This window comes from Ammospiza nelsoni, chromosome 17 (genome assembly GCF_027579445.1).
Source record: "Ammospiza nelsoni isolate bAmmNel1 chromosome 17, bAmmNel1.pri, whole genome shotgun sequence".
NCBI classification, from domain to species: Eukaryota; Metazoa; Chordata; class Aves; order Passeriformes; family Passerellidae; genus Ammospiza; species Ammospiza nelsoni.
Window position 1 is genome coordinate 100,032 of NC_080649.1, and position 20,809 is coordinate 120,840.

Sequence of the window (20,809 nt, forward strand, 5' to 3'; positions counted from 1 at the left end):
GAAAGTGAAAATGCAAGAGGTACAAGTAAATTAAGGCCATCTTGTTTTGGAGTTTTTTGGTTACATTTAATTAACATGAAACCACTAATTCTGTTCCTTCAACAGGTATTTCATAACTGGACTACATTGACACTTTATTTTCAAAAAGTTGATGTTAAAGGAGTCAATACTTACTGGCATATTCTCTAGAACTTGCCAATTCTCGAGCCAAGACAACCTGTTGTCAGAGGAAAGAAAACATATTGTTACTGGCCACTAAACACAGGCACTAACATTGTTCTTCCAGTAGATATGTGGAACACAGCAAAATATTTAAGCATGTATTCAATATTATGCTGGCTTCAGCAAGACTTCTGCAGAAATTCAATTCAGCTGACCAATGTTTGTTTTGCCAAAAGACTTACACATGTAAGAGTGTAAATACCGCATATTTTTTTCACAGAAGAATTCTGAGGATTGTAATGTAAGTCAAAGTAAACTGCCAAATTTTCTTAAAGGGGGAAACAAAAAGCAACAAGTACACTGAGGAATACTTACAAAAATAACTGTCATAGCACTTTCCTGAATACAGATGGCAAAGATTGAAAGATGAATTTATCCAATGAGCAAAAGTAAGACGTGAGACAGAACTTTCAATTATTTACAGTTTGTTAAGAAAAACAAATAAAAGGAACAGAAGATTTCCAATTAGTAGAAGCAAAGGATGAAATTTCAGGCAAACAGTTTTGCATTTTTAAAGAGAACTGCTTTTGGAGGAACACCAGGCTCATTTTCAAGACAGAACTCTATAAAAGGCAATTTTAGAGACAATCTGAAAAGTCTTCTTGCACGAATGCAACCAATAACCTTGTAACAATAGATGAGTACAGTTCTTTGTTTTTCGCATTTTAAGTTTATACCCATTTCAACATCTTGCTAAAATCTCAACTTCACACTATTTTTTTTAATCACTGCATTGGACTTGCTTCTAATCCCTTACAAAATCAGTTACAACAGAGTACTCCAAAATATTACTACACACACTTGATGCTAAATGTTAGGTATTTAGGAAATCTAAATAAGGCATTTTTTCAGATGAAAGAGGTGCATGCAGTTGCACTCTATAGTACTAGAAAATTGTTCAGCAGTAACAGGCAGCTTTAACTTTCTTTAAAATTTCATCTCCTAAAGCCACATTGACATTTACAGTATTTCATCAATGAAAATTTCTATTAGAAATGTTACAAACAACCAGTCTGTTAACATCTGCCTCTCCGCATAAGGAATTTTTGAGATCCTTCTGTGTATACACCTAACACTAGATAAGATGTGCAGCTGAATGAGAATGTTATTAACTTTTCTGATTTTTGTAACTAGGTTTCATCAACCATATCTACCACAAAAGCTTCTGAAAGCAGGTCAGTTTAAAAGGCAGTTATCAAATAAAACTCCACATACACAGAGACCATACTCAGATGGCAGAAGGTATCAGCTGACACAGATGAAAATATATCTTGGCAAATTAAGCTAAAGACTGACTCTCTTCCAGTTCTGCACTGTATCCAACTTTTTACCATTGTATTTCACAGGTATTACCTACATACACTGACATAAAACAGCTGTGTTCTAAGTACATGAGCACTTACCTGATAGTAGGAGTACTTTGGTACCCTCAAGCTCCTTCCTCACCAATCAGATCTGAGTATACCATATATCTTAATTTCCCCTTAACTAATAATCCAGAAAACCACAGTAGATATGCACAAAAACCAAAGAAACAGAAAACAGCTCAGAGGTACATATTAATACAATGTCTCTTATCAGGGGCCTGAATCTTATCCACCCTATGGGAAGAAGTAATATCAATAAAGAATGTAAATTCTATTGAAAGAAATTAGACATTAACTGGATAGCTTAAAAAAAAAAGCCATAAAATGAACAGAAAAACAAAAGCATTCACAGAACATGTAAACACATAAGTTGCAAATTCAGACAACAGCAAGGCAAGTCAAAGGAAGGGGAGAGCAAGGGGACATAGATAGAGCAGAGAACCCTTAGAGCCTACAAAGCAAAAGTAGAGACCTACAACCAAAAACCGTACACACCAAGTATCATATGAAAAAGATACAGAAATATTATTGTCTTACAACTGGTAAAGTACCAAACCATCAAATGAAAGTATTAAATGCTTCATGGATTCACGAAGGTAATACTTATGTAATTCATTTTTGTGCAATGCTGTGGATGTGAGATACAAACCATTCAAGGCTACTGAACACAAACATACTGACTGTGACTCACTAAATCCTCAAGGACTAGGGACTGAGCAAGAATAGTGGAGAAGTATCAGTGTTCTTTCTTTTGAAAGCATCTGGCAGTACCTCCTGCCACTGACCGGACATCATATAGTTTTTTACCACAAGCTCCTAGATCAGTTCCAATCCTTTATATCGAATTTTTTACATAACCTATTATGGCTATCACAATTAAATTAGAAAGCAATGTTGATTAAATATCCAAGCATCAAGTCATTAGGATACAACAGGACTTTTGATCAATTTAAGTGGAGCTTAAAAAAAAAAAAATCACTACCCATATTTAGGACGACACTTAATTTTAGCAGTCAAGCTTAAATCCACTAAGTCTTCAAGCTGTTCTCTCCACATTTCAATCTCATCAATCTTACACAACAACTTTACAAATTTTCAAGTTTATCTAAGATATCTGTCACTTCTTATAAAAAGTAAAGTTACCGTTGAAAAAGATCCTTCACCAAGAATTTTCCCAAATTTGAAGTCATCAGGTCGTTTCTTTCGAGGCTGTGGAGGCTGCTGTCCTGTATGTTGCTGCAAGGAGTTTGAATTAGATCTTGATTCGGGTTCTGTGCCCTCCATGTTAGATGCCTGTCTGCTGCTGCCACAAGCGGAAATGACAGGTGGAGTGCTGGAATCTGCTTGGTTCCTCACCATTGAAGGAGATGAACAGGAGCATAACACCACGCTTGACTGGATTGGAACAGCATCATACTGAAAAGAGAAAATTAAACTATTATTCCCATACCTGACATAATTGCCATGCACAACTGTACTTAATTTCCATACAAGGTTCATAAAAATTCTTCTTTGAAAGTGTTATCATTAAAAAACTCTTTAGGAGGGAATAAAAGTATTTATGTTGGAAATGGCAACAATTTGATAAATAACTCTTTTTAGGTCATGCTGTCATATAGTCATAGGTCAAACATCTGAACATTTTAATTCAAGAATGCTTTTTTTAAACTCAAAAAAATGCTCCTAACACCAAGTTATCAAATTTCATGGCATCTTCTCCTATGAATAACATGACCTTAATTTTCTAGTCATACAATAAACACCTGTATGTACCAGTAACATTAGTTCAGAGATCCAAGTTACAATGAACTCTAAACAAACACATGAAAAGTTTAATGGAGACAAAGGATGTATTTTTAATTTTTTATTTAGAATTTCACTTTAGTGCACATTGGGGAAGGACATAACATAAAAAGGCAGATTAGGTGGAGGTTTTAATAATCAGCAACACCTAAAACTTTTTTTGAAGAATGCTCTGGTTCATGACCTTTTAAAACAAGGGAGATTGCACTACTTAAATTCTACATACGGCCACATAAAGACAATCCAATTGCAAAACAAAAAGAACAGATATAGCCCAGAATACAAGATGACACAGTCCTAAAACTGATTAATGTAATATACAAAGCAAATTGCCATTTGGTACCCTTTTATCAATTTTCCCTAAGTAAGATCAAGGAACCTTGTGAAGCTGCTTTCTACCCCTTTTGGTAATACACCACAATTAGTCTGTCAGGGACTGCTTCTGATGTTCTACTTGAAACTGGGCAGAAAACACAAACAAATAGGAGAACTCTGCTAAACTACCACTAACAAAACAAAACAAAACAAAAAATTGTGTGTAAACATACAAGAGGAAATATTTAAGAAAGTTAACACCATTTTATAAATCTCAGTATTCTAACATACATCCAGCAGAATGAAACTATGACTTAATGAAAATCATGGAATCTCAAAACAGATGTATTGTACAACCATGTTAGAGAGTCTGTAACATACACCATGTTACAAAATTAAAAATTACTTCTCACAAAAATAATTTTTTTACCTCATGAATTTCAATTTGAAACAGTTTTCTGCATTTTAGTCAGAAACCACCTTGGAAGGGAGTTGGACTGGCACTCACTTATGCACATGGTCTTAAGGAACCTAGCTCCCAAAGAAGCGATTCCTCACTTGGCTGTGCTCTGTGCAGTAGAGAAAAGCTGCCTTTATTTACTGCTAAAACTGATATTATTATTGTGCACATACATATTAAAGTGTATGTGCTGTAGGTCACAGTTCCTTTTACGCCTTATATGCATATATTATACCTGACATCTTTTGCAGACTAACTATTGTCCCCAGAATTTTCATATCCCAGATGAATCACCTCTCCTTCAGACAGCTACTCACACAGCAGCCGTGTCTAAAGATACACACTAGCTAGAATTAAAAACAGATTGTACCCTTTCCCATCAAGCCTGCAGCAAGACTGACACAAGCATAAGTGCTCAGCAACTGGAGTGACACCAGTATAAAAACCATCCCATTAAATGAAATACAGTAAATAAAACACATATACAGACTAAATATCGGGATCCAAATTATGAACTGGCACCAGTCACAAATGAGGTTTTACAAGTAAATAAAGCAGTAGCATTGCGGGGAGGGGGGTTGGTGGTTGGGTGGTCTGATTAGATTCTGCAGCTAGCAAGATCACCTTGAAAAAGCAAACAAGCAAGAAAAACATCCACTACAAAAGCATCAGAGCACAGTGAGAAAGGGGGGAAAAGGTGCTGGATGCAGTGTGTTTCATTACACAGTAATTGAAAACTAAGACACAATGAATATCAAGTATAGAAAAATCCTGAGGGAGGAGACAGGAGTAATGGACTTTGTAGGAAAAGAAGGTTATTTTTGGCCAGGGTATAACATCAATTAGTCCCTTGACTTTCTCAAAGGAAAGTCAAGATTAGGAACAAGGAGGACAGAGAAACACGCAATAGATTTAAAAGGATCAGTTACCTAAGAAATGACAGAACTATGTAACTAGGTCTGCACCTCAATGTTTATTGAAAAAGGTGATTCCTACACTCGCCCTTTCACACTCCACGTATTCTTTGGTATTTTGTCCTATGTTATTTACCTTCTAAGTTTTCTTTTGAAAGGCTCCAAATAACATGTCTGCAGAAACCATATATGCCTCTATATATAGGTTTTCATATATGCCTAAGACAGAATACAGGCCAGCTTATCTGATGTAACCCTGTACCTTACTCTTTTGTAAAAATCAGACTTAAGATCTTTCTTCTGCCAGATGCAGACATTTTTTAGTGAGATACAAAGTCAGTAACTGAAATTTAAAATGTTCTAAACTGCATCTGCAATTCTCAGAAGCTTGAAGATGCTCTCCTTCTAGCAATTATCAACATTTCTCAGCTGGCACTCAGTGAAAGCACAGATCCTCTCATGGTAACAACAGACTGACGTATTGCATGTCATGTATCACCATAGACCATACTGACAAAATTACTAGATAAGTGGTTATCTCTTTAAAAACTAGTCTTAACCCCACTTTCCCAAACCCTCAAGGGTTCTCCTTTTCATTGACTTTCATATAGAAGTAGTTTCATTCTTAGTGCAACATACTTGATTTTGAAAATCTTCCAGGGAAGAAAATAACAAATCTGCTGAATATATGTGGCACTATAGATCAACAGTCATTTCAAAATTTATATCAAGTAGTTTTCACCAAATAACTACAAACAGGATTCCTTCTATTTATACATGAAGTAAGTACTAATACTGTTCTTTTCCTCACTTGCCTGCAAATAGTCAGAGTCAACTTTAGTAAACTGGAATCAATGCAAAAAACCCACTAGATAGGATCATGTTTTTCCTTCCTTGCCCACCACCCAAAAGGATTCATGCCTTTTCCCTCTGCAATTCAGCATTTTGACAACTGCACTATCACTAGAACTATTGATGTATTTATATGCATCAAACACATACCACACTTCTCTAAAGCAACTACAACCACAACTGCATATCCACTAGCTTTATCCCGCCACAAAAACTGCAACACTATTTTCCTGAGACCATTCTATCAACACTGACAGCAGCAAAAAATATTTTTATTAGAGACTGAGCTTCTAATAAAACTTCCAAACTGACTAAAACTTCCAATATCGTCTACTTCTGTACTAAGTGACAGGATGTTGAGCACTGTTGAAAACTGAAGATGACTGAGAACATCTTTGCTATTGCTGAAATTCTACTAGCAAGATCTATTACAAAGAAAATCAGTATGAACAGGATGCTGACCTCTCAGCTGTCTGATAACACTGAGTCTGACTGCTGACTATTACAGAATCTCAAGCTGCATTAAGACATAGGACAGACATGATCATAAAACCTCTTAATCTAACTACTTATAAAGCTAATTTTTTGGAAGCAAACCTTGGTAACGGAAAGTATTTTTTACACAAAGCAACATGACCTTTAAACCTCAACTGGTAAATTTGTTTTGATTATAAATAATGCTAATGAGACTATAAGCTAGAAGATTGGCACAACCCAAGATTCTGCTAAAGGCAGTTTAAGTTAGACAGGTTTGGTCTGAGCTGTTTTGTAAACAGTCTTGACCTTGTCATATAAGCCAGAAGTTCTGAAAGTGAAATTTACTTTGTATTGTTTACAATTTAAACATTGACAACCTAGAGTTGTCAAAGCGAAAAAACTAAAAGCTAAGCAGTTATATTTAATATATTCTTTTCAAGACACACTGGTGTTTCAGAGGGTTGACAAAGATGCACCAACTGCATGTGACACACATCTCATATCTGAAAAAAAGCATCAGAAGGGATAAAGGGATAATTAACAGATATTACACACAGCTTTTCCACTGGCCTGCTCCCCTCTCATATCCCACAATTAAAATGTTAACCTTCTGTAGGTTCCCCAGTACCTAGTTGTGACAGTCTCCAGTTCAAAGGTTACTGTGTAACACAGTCACACTGAGAGCTCCAGCATATTCCAAAAGAAAAAGCAACTGATCAGGTCAGACACTTAGATGGGCCTGAATATATGCCTTCAAACTATGCCTCATAGTACCTAAAATGAGACTGCAGGCAAAAGCAGTGTAGTTCAGGTACAAGAAACTGAAGATACAAACCCACTGATTCAGAGTAACAAAATCCAACTAAAGGCCTCACATTTCAGTGCAGAGAGCACAGTACAGTTTGCACCAATAAATACCAATCCCATATAGGAGCTATTTGCAGAAGTGTAATGATTATTGTGTGATCCCTATCAATATTTAACACCAGTTTTCCTTTCATAAAGTCTGATGCTGCACCAGAATGAAGCACCCCCAATGAAGAAAACCCAGAGCAATAATGGATAGTGTGCTTTCATAAATTGCAGTAAACATCAGTTCTCAGACCTTATATGCTCATGTCTATTTATGCTCTGGATGTCTGTCTAAAAATGGATTGTCAGACTTTCTGCTAAGTGACCAACAGCATCCTCTTTCTATTAACCAATTGTACATGTATCTGTATAGAGAGAAACAATGTACTGACTAATGAAACTCCATTGCATGCCAGTCCCTCTTTATATACACTTTGAATATGTTTAGAAGTTTGTCAGATAATCTCAAGAATTCAACAGCACATCTATCTGCCAACATTATTACTGCCTTTAAGTAATTAAAATACTAGCCTAAAGAGAAAAAAACGGTCATTAGAAAAGGTCACTAGATGCTATCAGCCTATTTACTGTAACATAAAATCAAGCATGTAATGAACGAGACAAAACTCACAGTAAGCCAAGTCTCAGAAGTACTTTGAATGCATCACACAGCTCCTTAACTGTTCACCCACTTAACAGGTTAACTTTGACACCAAAATACATACAGACATATTAAAACATCACAGTAATTTAAGGACATGTACTCTGCTCACAATTTCAGCTTGACAGAAGTTCAGCATGACTTCTAAGAGCAAACACGCCTCCCAAAAAAAAAACCAAAAAAGACAGGACACACTTTTCTTTAGAGTTCTTTGAAGACAATAGTAAGTCAAACTGCAGCAAACAAACTCCACTCCATGTATTAGTTATTTGTAGATATTTAAAAAGCATTAACACCAAACATTCATCTTGTGATCTCATATAACAGTGGTTTGCATTTATGTTACATAGAGCTGCATCAGCACTCTTTCAAACCTCATCATCAAATGGCAAAGATTGCTGTAGAGAACTTAAAATTTAGCACATAAGCCAACAAACTGCCCCTTTAACACCACATAACTTGAAGAAACTGGCAGTCAGCAAAACAGTCTGAAGCCAAACAATTTGTCAAAATCTATACTTTGATCAAGGTTCATAAATGGTTACCAACTACTATATTTAAATGAACATATTAAAATCTCATAGTTCAATTATAAAAACTATTTTGACATAAATTCATTTTGCAAGAGAATCGGAAGTCATATCTATCTACGGTAAAGTTTTTTGATCTCAGAAGTTGCCACATGAAAAAAATGTTGTTTAAAGACCATTTTTATGAATTAACCATGCAAACTTCAAAAGCATTTGGCTCCATAAAAGGAGTGGGTTTTTGTTGTTCTTGTCCAGACAGACTGCGATACCAACTGATTAAAGAAGTCTAGGCTCTAACCCACCAAAACAACTATGCTCACCCTCAGGCCCAGTGTCATTTGAAATCTCTCTAATGCTGAAAGGTAAGCACTCATTGAAGTACTGCATAAAACTGTTTCCCTCAAAAATATCTTAACAAAATATCTTGCTAGAAATAACCATAATTTAAAAAACAATAAAAGAGCTTTAAAAAAACATGTCCTGGTAATACATTTGTAGATTAAAGACCGTACAAATTAACGGAAGGAAAGCTTCAAGCTTTCCCCTATTCAAACATACTATTTTACCTAAAATGGGTTCTACCTCTGCAGTAGTGGTAAACAGAAGTACTGTTCGTCTATGGTCATTTCTTGCTTTGTGCAGTAAATCCATAACACAGTTCATCCATAAGTGATTAATGAGGATATCAGCTTCATATTATATTAGCAAAAATATAGCCAAGAGGCTCAATGCTTTGGAAGCACAGAGAACACCTCTACATTCTTAGATTGTTTTGGCCTTTAGGGAATAAAGGTATTTTATCCACAAGATCATTTTTGCTTCTAGAGAAATTAATTTTTCACATACCAAGCAATGCTGATCCAAAATTTTAGTTTATGCAAATGCCCTTCTCTAAATTTGACCACTTTACATACAGTGGTATTTCTTGCCACTGACTTCCAAGATTGTAATTCAAAAATCAGGTAGGGATTAAAGGTAATGAAAAGATTTATAAGAACCCGCATATCAGCCAGTTACCCTCTAACCTCCTCTACTGCTAAGCAAAGCATTAAGTTCCAGTCATCTTCAGAGACAGACTATTTAAGCCCTCCTTCCACTACCTAGTGCTTCAAAACAAATCAGAAACAGGAAACCACTCAAATCTCCAAGAACCTAAAGTCAGCCTAGGGCCCAAAGAGCTAAACAAACCACTGAGAATTAATTTAACATAAACAGATCTAGGCTAGCTCACAGGAAAACAAAAGCTGTCTGTGATCGCGATAGTCTGGATCCCAGAATACACCACCAGCCACCTCACAAGGCACACTGATAATCAGGTGCTGCAGAGCATAGATGGGGGCTCAGCCTAGCAAACACAAAAGGGTTTCCTATGCCAGGCTCCTTGCTAGCAGCTACAGGAGGCAAAGAGAACAGCTTGGCGTGAAGAACAGAGAAGCAGACACACCAAGGTGGCAGTATAGATGGAGTGTATGTACGAAGGATTCATGGCACAGTCAAGAAATGTAAATTCCTGCAGGATTACTAAAGAACAAAACATTGAATTTAGTATTTTTTCAGAAGAATGCTCTAAGCCAGTTAATCCTTGCAATTTCTCACCATAAAGAATAATAAAATATTTGCAAGTGAAGTATTTACAGCTTGTCTTTTAAAGCAGAAATCAATTCTCAAGTTCAATATTTAGCCACACAGCAAATCACTTATTTCCTACAGCAATTTTGAATAGAATTCATATGGTGTGAAAAATAAGGTTCTAGACCAAATAGCTAGCTTTGCGTACTTTGTTTCCAGTCCCTTCAAGTGCTTTAGACTACAGTAAGTTTCTAAAAGCTTACCTGCAAATAAGATGTCAGAAAAGGAAGTGGGAAGGGAGGAAATTATTCCTCTTTTTTCCTTCTTTATTATATATACATAATCTAACCTGGCCACTTGCAAAGAAAGTTTTTTCCATCTAAAATACCCGAAATAATTCCTTGGCATCATACATATTCTTTGGAAAGGTCCAATATGAGGAATTTGAAAAATGATTTTATCTTTCAAACATAGTGTTTTCTAAATTAAGGTCACTCGCATATTTTCGGAATGCCATAAACGTGCTAGTTCTACACCAATCTGTATAGCTTTTCTGACAAATACATATAAAAAAATACAAGTTTACTGTTAAAAAACAGGTATTACTAAAATATTTCAAATACTCAGACCAAATTTATTTTTATTACTTTGCCAGCTGACTACATTTTTCAGTCTAACAAAGTAATTGTGCCCCTGGTTTCATGCCTTCTGTACAAAAATTCCTGCAAGTACCTCAATAGTCAGCATCCCTTTCCATGATTTTCTGATAATGCTGCCTCCTAACTGGAGCCTGAGCCTGCAGGGTATCTTACAACATCCAGCTACAGTAATCTACCTGTAGAGTTTCAAGAGCTAAATTAAACTTTACTTCTGGCACTGTAATAGATCAATAACCTAAAGAAAAAATTGTTAAAAAAAAAAAGCCTACCCATATGGTAGAACCATTGTTTAGTAGAACATCCCTATTATACTCAGATTATTCTGCGGATCATATCCTTTCCACTAGCTCTAAGAACTTCTAATGTTAGAAATATGAATGCATATAAAACTGTTCCTCTTAAAACTTCTGATTTTTCCACCTTTAAGCACCTTTTTAACATCCTTGTCTTCTACTATTTTCTATTCTTGCAGCCTGCTTTGGTAAGCAATTTGATGTCCAGAACATTTACTAAAAACCTATCCCAGTTAAAAGCACATACATGATTGATAAAGACTAGTCATGGCTTTATGATGAAAATAAGGAGAAGAGAACACTAAATAGGCAGGCTTGAAGCGTTTTTCCTACGTATGTATCAGGAAGTTTTACATGTACAAATAACTACAAACAGAACTCTTAATATAGTGTAATCTAATTCTCAACACAGATGCAAAACTTACTCTATGTAAGCTCTGCAGGCCCAGTTCTTTGAAAAGTGTAGTTCATATTAGTTCCACTGGGGGAACAAAAAGAAGGAAGCAATTTTGTTCAGCCAGGTCCATGACTACACTATAAGCTTTATCAGGTCGGAAACACTGGTAGAATCTAATAACTGCTCGTGCAGCTGAACAGCCCAGTGAAGAGGTTGCTGCAGATGAAGATGTAAATTACCATACTTCCAGACTTCTCATTATGAGAGGAAGGGCACTTCTTGGTTTGAAACCCAATATACTCACAATAAGATTAACAGCAAATAACTAACATCACATTGGAATCCGCAACTAAAGCCTAAAATACTTTTCTTCTTAGAAGTACAACTCCCTCCTTATGTCACATCTTCAGAAAATAATGGAACATTTTAGGAATTGTCTGTGCATACAAAAATACAGAAAACTGTTTTGGCAGAGAATTGCTAGAATGTTCCTTTCAAAACTGTGCTCTATTCACACCTCCCCTCCCTAATCCCTCTTATGCATTTAAAATTCAGTCATCACAGAACTCATTATGTCACTAATTCCATCACATAAACATTAACAGTAACTTGCTCAGTCTCAGAAATACTGGATTTCCCATATTTGATCTCATCTTAATTACAAAAAGGTTAGTTGAATTGGGCCACTTGTATCTGGTACTGCCTGTCAGTACACTCACCTGATCAGGAAAATATTAAATAGAATGGAAGAGAAGGAATTAAAAAGAATTATCCTGACAAAATATTCTAATTTTAACCTAAATAGGCAGCAGTTGCATTCTTAATTTTTCCCCTCTCTGCATGTTTTTCTTATGGGCAAGGACTTAAATTGTATATAGAAAAGGAACAGAAATGCGAGCATTTTTGAGAAAAAAAAAAACCCAAAAAGATGGGCAATAAGCAAGAGCAGAAACACAAAAGGAAGCATACTCTCTGTTTAAGAGTCCAAGTAAACAGAAGTCATCTCTGATGCTCAGAAGCAGTTTTATAGAGCAGTATCAACTAGCAAGAAAGCAAAACAAATTCCTTTAATAATCAAAAACTGGTTTATCTCATACTCCTTAATGTAGCATTTATGTGTTCTGAAGAGTTATTCCCACAGTACTTCTCATCTTCATGAATAAATATGATTTTGTGTAATACCCTAATGAAAAAAATCACTGAGCATGAAGAGGAGAGCACACTGAAACAGCATGTCAAGAATCAACACTGATGTGCTGTTCTCCACAGAAAACCCTCCTTAGCCAATTCCAACTGATGAAAAGGTTTTACGTGTTGCAGAATGAAGCCTGGCAATTTGCAACTGACAGAACACAAGACCCAAAAGCGCAGCAGCATGCACACGAGGATAAGGAACATATCACTGCCAAGTAGTTTTGTCAACACGAGTGAAAGCTGGTGATTATTTTTCTTTTCAAGAGGGAATGTCTATGCTAGCTGAACTGTATAACTTACAACACAAAAGAAGATTTACCATTACAACGTCTGTATACCAGTTACAACTCCATCTTCTAGATATGCCACCGCACACAAACCGAGTTTACGCTGTCAGACTAACGTAAACAACTGCGTTTGAAACGGCGTCCTACTGTGACCCTCGCGATCTTCCTCACGCGTTTGTTCCTACTACAAAAGAAATCGATTACAGAGTGACAGGTAACTCCCACAAGGCAACAACACCTGTTCTCCCGTCGGGAGACGGCCCAGCATAGCCACGCCAACGCCCCGTACCGGAACCGAAAACGGAGGTCCGCGAGAGGCCGCAGTGCGGCCCCTTCACCATCGGCCTCACCTCCTCCAGCGAACGGGCCGCGCTCGGGGAAGAACGGAGACCCGCGGCGACTCAGGAGTGGGGGGCGGAAGAATGACCGCGAGCAGCAGAGACAAGAGTGGCCCCACGGGCGGCAGCGCCCGCTCACCCGCCCTGTTCCAGAGGGCGCAGGAGGCGGGGCCGTTCGTGAAAGCCCACCGCGACCCCGCCGCCGCCAGAGCGCTGGGCACGGGCGGCCACCTCTCACGGGCCGGCCCTCACGCCCGGGCCTACTTATTCCCCCAGCACCCCGCGGGCCGCAGCCCCGGGCAGACTCACCAGGGGGCTGCCGGTGCTGGCCATGGCCCGCCTGGCCCGCGGGCCGTTCCCCGCGCCCGGACTCACCAGGGGGCTGCCGGTGCTGGCCATGGCCCGCCCGGACCGGGGCCTCTCCCCACCCGTTCCGTGCTAGGCGCTCGGCCCAACCTGAGCCAATGGGGCGCCCGCGTCCCCCGCCCCTGACGTCACCACAACAATCCCCCCGCCGTAGGTGGGTCTTCCGCGCACCGTGCTCGCTCATTGGTGGCGGTAACTGTTACTCACACTCGGGCCAGGCCACAGCGTCCCCCGGCAGCCTCAGCGCCCGAGCCGACGAGAGGCTGCGCAGCTGTGCGATGACGCCCCCAGGAAGCTGCGTGTGACGGGGGCGGAAGAGGGCGGGGCCGGCGGAAGAGGGCGGGGCCGGCGGCGGGGCCCTCCGCGGCCGGGTCCGTGCCACGGGGGCGGCGCGCCGTGCAATCGGGGGCGGTGGCGTCAGCCCGCCCCCTCCGCACAGCTCGGAACTCAAGTGTGTCATAAATGCAATTCTAGTGCGGGTGTTCGCTCCTGAGAAGCCCCCGTGTCTGCGTAACACCCGCGGTCCCTCGCCGGTTCTGACAGGCTGTTTTCCGGTCGAGCCCTCTATGCCCGTTAACGGCTTTCTGTCAGTCCGTGTGCGAGCCTGCTGGCCGCAGAGGCCGGGAAGGGCGGGCCAGCGGTGCAGAACACTGCAGCGAGCAAATTGAGTTTGTCAAGGAATTCGTAGAACTGTGAGGGATTACTCAAAAGGATGAGGCAGGGAAAGACCATCTAGTTTACTGAGCAACACAGTCTACAAAATACAGATATTTAGCTTCAAATGGGAGTGGCACGGAGGGTAAGGGTAATCGCTGTGTCCCAGGGTTAATCTACTTTTTTCAGAAAGATTTTTTTAAGAAGTCGGCCTAAATCAGCTTTCCTGTATGACAGTTTTCTCATCCTTCTGCAGATGAGTAGAACAATTGATGATAATCTTGTAGTAGGTTGGATGCATGGATCAGTGTGTGTGTGTATGTGGCTTTTTATTGTAAGCCTAGGTTTGCTATTCAGACTATCCATATTTTAGGCCTCTCAGACAAACTCTCCTGAGTATCACAAACCTTTTGCATAACTTGGGGCAGTAGTGCTGTAACTTTGTTTGTAGCTACTGAATGACAGACATTGTGATGGTTTTCACACACGTGAGTTCAAAGAGATTGTCCTGGCAAAAAGGCAGATTCTTTAACATGTGATCTCGAAAGAATTTTCTCTCCTCTGTTTACAGTTTTGGGTCTAACTAGACAAGTATAATAGTCCACATGGCTTCTTGAGCAGTTGGATTTATGTTTATGTCCTTGGATACTTTTATAAGGCTCAAAAACTATCAGGTTCATCACAAAACTAGTAAAATTTGTGGATCGTACACAGCAAGTTTACAGCTATTTCAAACATCATATTGCCAAGAGTTGTGAACACAAAGAAACAGAAGGAACCAAAAACATCAGACTTGCAATAATATTACATGACTACTCAATTAAGCTCTGTGTGTCAGTCAAGACAGTTCTGTGCAGGCTCATATCCTGTCCAGCAGGGCTTACTTGGGCACATGTGATACTGATTCAGCTCCCCTGGGCTGTGGATCATCTGTACAGACTATATGTGTATTCCAGCATATATGAGCCAAGGCAAACACAAATCAGGCAACAGCATCACTATAGGCAATTTCCTAAGTTCTGCTGCTTAATATCAGCAAACTGTAACATTTTCCTTTCTAGAAAAGCAAATGGTGCCTTTAGAATAGAGGCAATAAAGCACACAGTAGAATTTAAAGCTATGAAATATCAATATATCATATGTAATCCTTTGAGATGAGAATGCTGTAGAGTCCAATGGCTTCATCTGGCAGGGTTTAGGGTATCAAACCTACTGGAAAACTTGGACTGTTGATATTTTCTATCTCTTGTTCAGTTGAAAATAAACTGAGAAACTACAATTAGTTAGAAGAGGGAACAACCACAACATCTACAAGTTTGCCATCAGTTTTGGGAAAAAGGGAGAGTAAAGGCCCATTACTGTTCAGGAAAGGGAGTGAATAGTAGATAATGTGTAATGGATTGAAGAATAGAGCACACCATTTTTCTTGCAGTGAACAATCTAGTTTTAACAAGATAATATTCATTTCAACAAGATAATAGCACACAAAAAATCTGAGTTAAAGTCCTTAGCACGTGTGTTAAATTCTGCAGGGACAGAAGAAATTTGCCCTAAACTATTTTTTGGGGAAAATGAAAGAAAACAAAACCACCAAAACCAAACAAATAAACAACCCCAAAGGAAAAAAAAACAAGCAAAATGTAAATAACTGAAGCAGTCTCTGCAATGTTAAAAGTTATTTCTGAGAAGCTATTCAAGAAAACTAGAGGACTTCAGAATGATAGTCTCATTTTCAAATGTAGGAAAAGTAAGGCCCAAAATAATGCTACACTAAGTGGATAAACAGAGAAACAATATAACTTCCATCTTTGACAAAAAAGTTTACTTGCTGCTAAGAGGGTAGGTAGTCTATAATTTGACTTTGCCAAGATTTTTGACACAGTTCAATTTTAAAGGAATACTAAGGAAGCTAGTTGACCTAAATGGAAGCAGCTAGTCTTGTAATGAATTATTAAATTTTTTGATATTGTGTTTGAGTCTAATCATTAGCAGTTCCTTGTTAAAGTGGAATGGCATTTCAAGGAGCATTCCAGGCTCAAACTTGATCTGATTCAATGTTTTCATCAGTTTTGATAATGAAATAGAAAGTGTGTGTACAAGATTTGTGATATTCGTCTGGGAAAGATTTTAGTCACTTGGGAAGACAAAAATGAAGAGGAAAAAAATTTTGACATGTGTGAAATACACTCTAATATGGAATTACATAGAGTGCAAAGTAAAGTGTTTCAAAAAAGAAAGCAAATGTATTAATATAAACTCTGAAATAATAGTTTGTTAGATATATATTAAATAGGATGTGAGAGCTACAGGGTACCAGAATTTATGTAATGAATTAATAGTGAGTTACTGCAAATAAATGCTATTTTAGCATGTAATGACATACAGAATTGGAGAACGGCAGCTAGTACTTATTTCATTCTTCATGTAACAAATGAGGATGCAGTTGAATAAGTATTTCCAAGTCGAGGCATGATGCCTTCAGGAAGATGTGAGGAATTTGGAGAGAATCGGGGGAAGTCAACGCTGCCTGTGGGGAGGCACGCGGGAGGAGCCGTCCGGGATCCGCCAGCAGGGGGCGGCCACGCGCCGAGGGGCGTCGGGCCGGGCTGGGGGGGGACGACACTGCCCCGGGGAGGGGACACTGCCCTGGGGGGGGGGGACACTGCCCTGGGGGAGGGGGACACTGCCCTGGGGGGGGGGGACACTGCCCTGGGGAGGGGACACTGCTCTGGGGGAGGGGACACTGCCCTGGGGGAGGGGACACTGCCCCGGGGAGGGGGACACTGCCCTGGGGAGGGGACACTGCTCTGGGGGGGGGGGGACACTGCCCTGGGGGGGGGGGACACTGCTCTGGGGGGGGGACACTGCCCTGGGGGGGGGGGACACTGCCCTGGGGAGGGGACACTGCTCTGGGGGGGGGACACTGCTCTGGGGGGGGGACACTGCTCTGGGGGGGGGGGGACACTGCCCTGGGGGGGGGGGACACTGCTCTGGGGGGGGGGACACTGCTCTGGGGGGGGGGACACTGCCCTGGGGAGGGGACACTGCCCTGGGGAGGGGACACTGCTCTGGGGGGGGGACACTGCCCTGGGGGGGGGGACACTGCCCCGGGGAGGGGACACTGCCCTCGGGAGGGGACACTGCTCTGGGGGGGGGACACTGCCCTGGGGAGGGGACACTGTTTCGGGGGGGGGGGACACTGCTCTGGGGAGGGGACACTGCCCTGGGGGGGGACACTGCCCCGGGGAGGGGACACTGCCCTCGGGAGGGGGGACACTGCCCTCGGGAGGGGGGACACTGCCCCGGGGGGGGACACTGCCCCGGGGGGGGGGACACTGCTCTGGGGAGGGGACACTGCCCTGGGGAGAGGGACACTGCCCTGGGGAGGAGGGAGACACTACCACATCCACCCAAGGGGGCTATCCAAATATAACTACCTGAAGCCCACCCCCAGGGGCCATACAGGAAGTGACACAAAAATAGAAGTGAAGACAAGCTGTGTCCCTCAGACGTAGATGGACGCTAAATACAGTCCCCCTGCCCTGGGCAGTTTATGTGAGTAGAAGTCCCAGGTGAGACAAACAAATCAAACCAAACCAACCCAACAAGCCCCAAACACACCACCAAAATGCATATCTACAATTAAACCAAAATCTTTGTCACAGAACACTTCCAGCTCCTTAGTGGCTTACAAGCACTATTTAAGTATCTTCCAAAATAATTTCTTTTGACAAAACTCAACAGAAGAAAAAGGGGAAAATGCTGTCTACTTTGTTCTGGTTGCAGGTGATACAAATAGCATGTGCTTAGTAGTCCCAGGATATGAAAGGCTTCACAGGTTTGACCATAGCCAATAGTATGTCTCCTTATTAGGCTGTAGTTCTCTATCTTCCACTGGAAGGATACGTATCACTCTTAGAGGCAAAAGTCAGCCTTAGAATAGTTCAGAGATTCTGGAACAAGCTGTGAAAAACCATAGCTTAAACCTAATACCAGTCTCAAAAATGACACACCAAAAAAAGTACAAAAAATTTTAAAAACCAAGGAAACGGGGAAAAAAGGGCAGGGGGGGGGGGGAGGCTTTAGAAAATTTGTAGTATTTCAGTGGCTACATAAAAACGAGGCTTTCTTTTTCCAAAGACCTAATTGTAAAGAAGAGGCATTTTGGTTTTAGTTGCAACAACTAATATTTTTAAGTAATTCCATAAAAGCAGAAGCAGCTAAAAGTTTTTAGGAGGTTTCACTTGGAGAACTGCTGATGCTGGAATATCATTTCAGCCTTTCAACCATCAGCCTGTCATCATCTGCAGACTCAGTTCTTATAGTCTTCCTATCTTGCCCTGATGGACACAAGCAGCACAGTCTTTGACTTTTCATTTCTCTCAAATAATTTCTGACTACATTCAATAATCTCAGTTTTCTTTTGCTTCTTTATTAATGAAAACTCCCTTAATGCACTCTCCCTTCCATAGAAGTCTGACCTGCTTCTCCTTACTCATATCTGAATATAATTGTTCCCATTCTCATTTTGCTAATACAGCTGGTACAGAATACCTTATTAATAAAACAAGATTTTATGAAAATGGTTATATTTCTGTGCAGACATGTTCATAAGAAAGGGGGGAACCCACCTCGTCTGCGAGGTTCTCGTCTGCCAAGAACTGATGAATCTAAGATACAATTGATCTGACAATTTCAAAAAGTGTCCCTCAGATTCTGAAGATTTGAAATTTGGGACAATACATCAAACTGTGCTATGGGGTCTAAAAGTTTGGGATCACCAACATCGTCCTGGTATGTGGCATTGTTTTACTGATTTTCTCATCCTGCGGAAATAACAGTAACTGTTAATGACAGCAACATCGTGTTCTTCTCTTGCCATTAGATTGTGGCAGAGTAATAGAAGCACCCTTGAATATAGTTTTTGTAAGTTAGAAAGCACCAATGGGTTAGAAATGGGATATTTTTCAGGTATCAGAAATGCCCTTTGCTTACAACACTGAAAACTAATCACTGCTATCACCTCCTGTGGCATCACACAAATCAGATGTTAACTCCTCGACCTGTTCCTCTTTTTCTTACAGATAAAGACTGCTCACAACAGTTTAGCACACTTTTGGGGAAGGATGTCTCGACCCACTTTGTTTCTTCTACATGAAATCTTTCTTTGCCTTGTCTAAACTAATCTGTGCTCTCACCAGACTAGCAAGGGAAGCACACCAAAGAGGAGGGAATGTATGTGACTGTGTATATAGATGTGTCAGCTAGTTTGGATGTATATGTACATATCTCAGTATGCTTGCTAAAACTGTTGAGCCCATTAAATCTCAGAGACGGAACTAAGACTCCAAAAATCTGCTTGGTAGATTATTAATCAAGTATAGTATTTTCTGTGTCTAGGGCAGAAAGTAAACCTCCAGAGATTCAGCTCACAAAGACTGTACCTGTTGTGCAGATAGGCGAAGGACTCATGAATTCTGGAGAAATAATAGAAGCTCTGGAGAGGCAGTGGGCCTGGCCTGTACTGCGATTAAGTAAAAGTCATTTGTGCTGTTCTTATTTTTCACTTTTTTTCTATTAAATCAGCCCAGCGACTTAACCTTGAAATTAATTTTTGTTAAAGCAGTACATGAGGCTTAGTTATTGCAAAATAAAAAGTAACAGCCATTCAAGATAATAAAGAACAAGGCCTACTGTTTGATTATCTCTAAACAGAACAATTACAAATTCTGATCAAATCAGGAATCCCTTTAATTCATCAATATCATATTAAGAAGCATAATTACTTTCTTAAGCAAAAATAGTTTCTCACAATTTTGTGAAAAATCATAAATATTTTTTACAAAAGGATGGAATTTAAATCATGGTTTATCATATTGAAAATACTGCTGGTTCTAAGAGGCACACAACAATAATAGTTCTTCCTGAGGAAAACAGCAGGTCTGCTGCTGCCTTCTTAGACAAGAGGGTTACTGGATCTTGCAGCCAGGAGATTAATTTAGGGAATGCCTGTAGGGGTAGTATTTGCTGGACATAGGACTTAGTCACAATCTTCTTCTGAAGTACAGAAATTGAGGATGTGTTTTAAAATTATACATGTTTGAAACTGTCTGCACAGTCTCCATTTGTGCCGCTTGGGAGGTGATAGGAGAGCACAAGGAACTTTGTAGGCAGTATTCTTCAGGGAAGGTCACTGGTCTTTCTGATGTTTAACATGACTATTGTGATTAGAAAGCTTCAGTAGTTCAGCGGAAATCAAACCTCCTGTGGTATCATTGTCACACAAAGTACAATAGTCACTACTACTGAAGGACATATCTTTTTTCCCCAAAGATTCTCCAAGCATAAGAAAGTCACCTTTTCCATGCTGTGAGTTAAAGGGATAATTCCTTCCAACACTAGGGCTCTCAAGGTTGTCTTTAATTATTTCAGAGAATTTTGGGCCAACGGTATCATCAGCAAACAATAGTCCTGGCCACATCTCTATCTCTTCTGCTCTTATGTACCTGCTGGGGACATACTGCTGGCTTGGACCTGAGGCAAATGCAAAGTTTTCTTCTGCAGTAACCACATCTGTGCTTCCTGTAGGTTTCAATGAG

General features: G+C 40.1%; 1 protein-coding gene across 6 annotated transcripts in view; it reads right to left on the reverse strand.

The window, feature by feature from the left end:
• Positions 1–20,809, reverse strand: part of PDPK1 (3-phosphoinositide dependent protein kinase 1) — a 41,105-nt gene that overhangs the window by 16,853 nt on the left and 3,443 nt on the right. Inside the window, exons 1-4 of one of the 6 annotated variants that reach the window (XM_059484159.1) lie at positions 13,764–13,781; positions 12,885–13,036; positions 2,733–3,005; positions 175–217 (exon numbers count right to left, since the gene is read on the reverse strand). In XM_059484159.1, coding sequence (XP_059340142.1) covers positions 175–217; positions 2,733–3,005; positions 12,885–12,887 — 319 coding nt within the window. In that variant the 5' untranslated portion in view covers positions 12,888–13,036; positions 13,764–13,781. Of the gene's footprint in view, positions 1–174; positions 218–2,732; positions 3,006–12,884; positions 13,037–13,499; positions 13,673–13,763; positions 13,782–20,809 lie in introns of those variants that run through there. The other 5 variants (XM_059484158.1, XM_059484157.1, XM_059484156.1 and 2 more) reach the window with 5 other exon arrangements.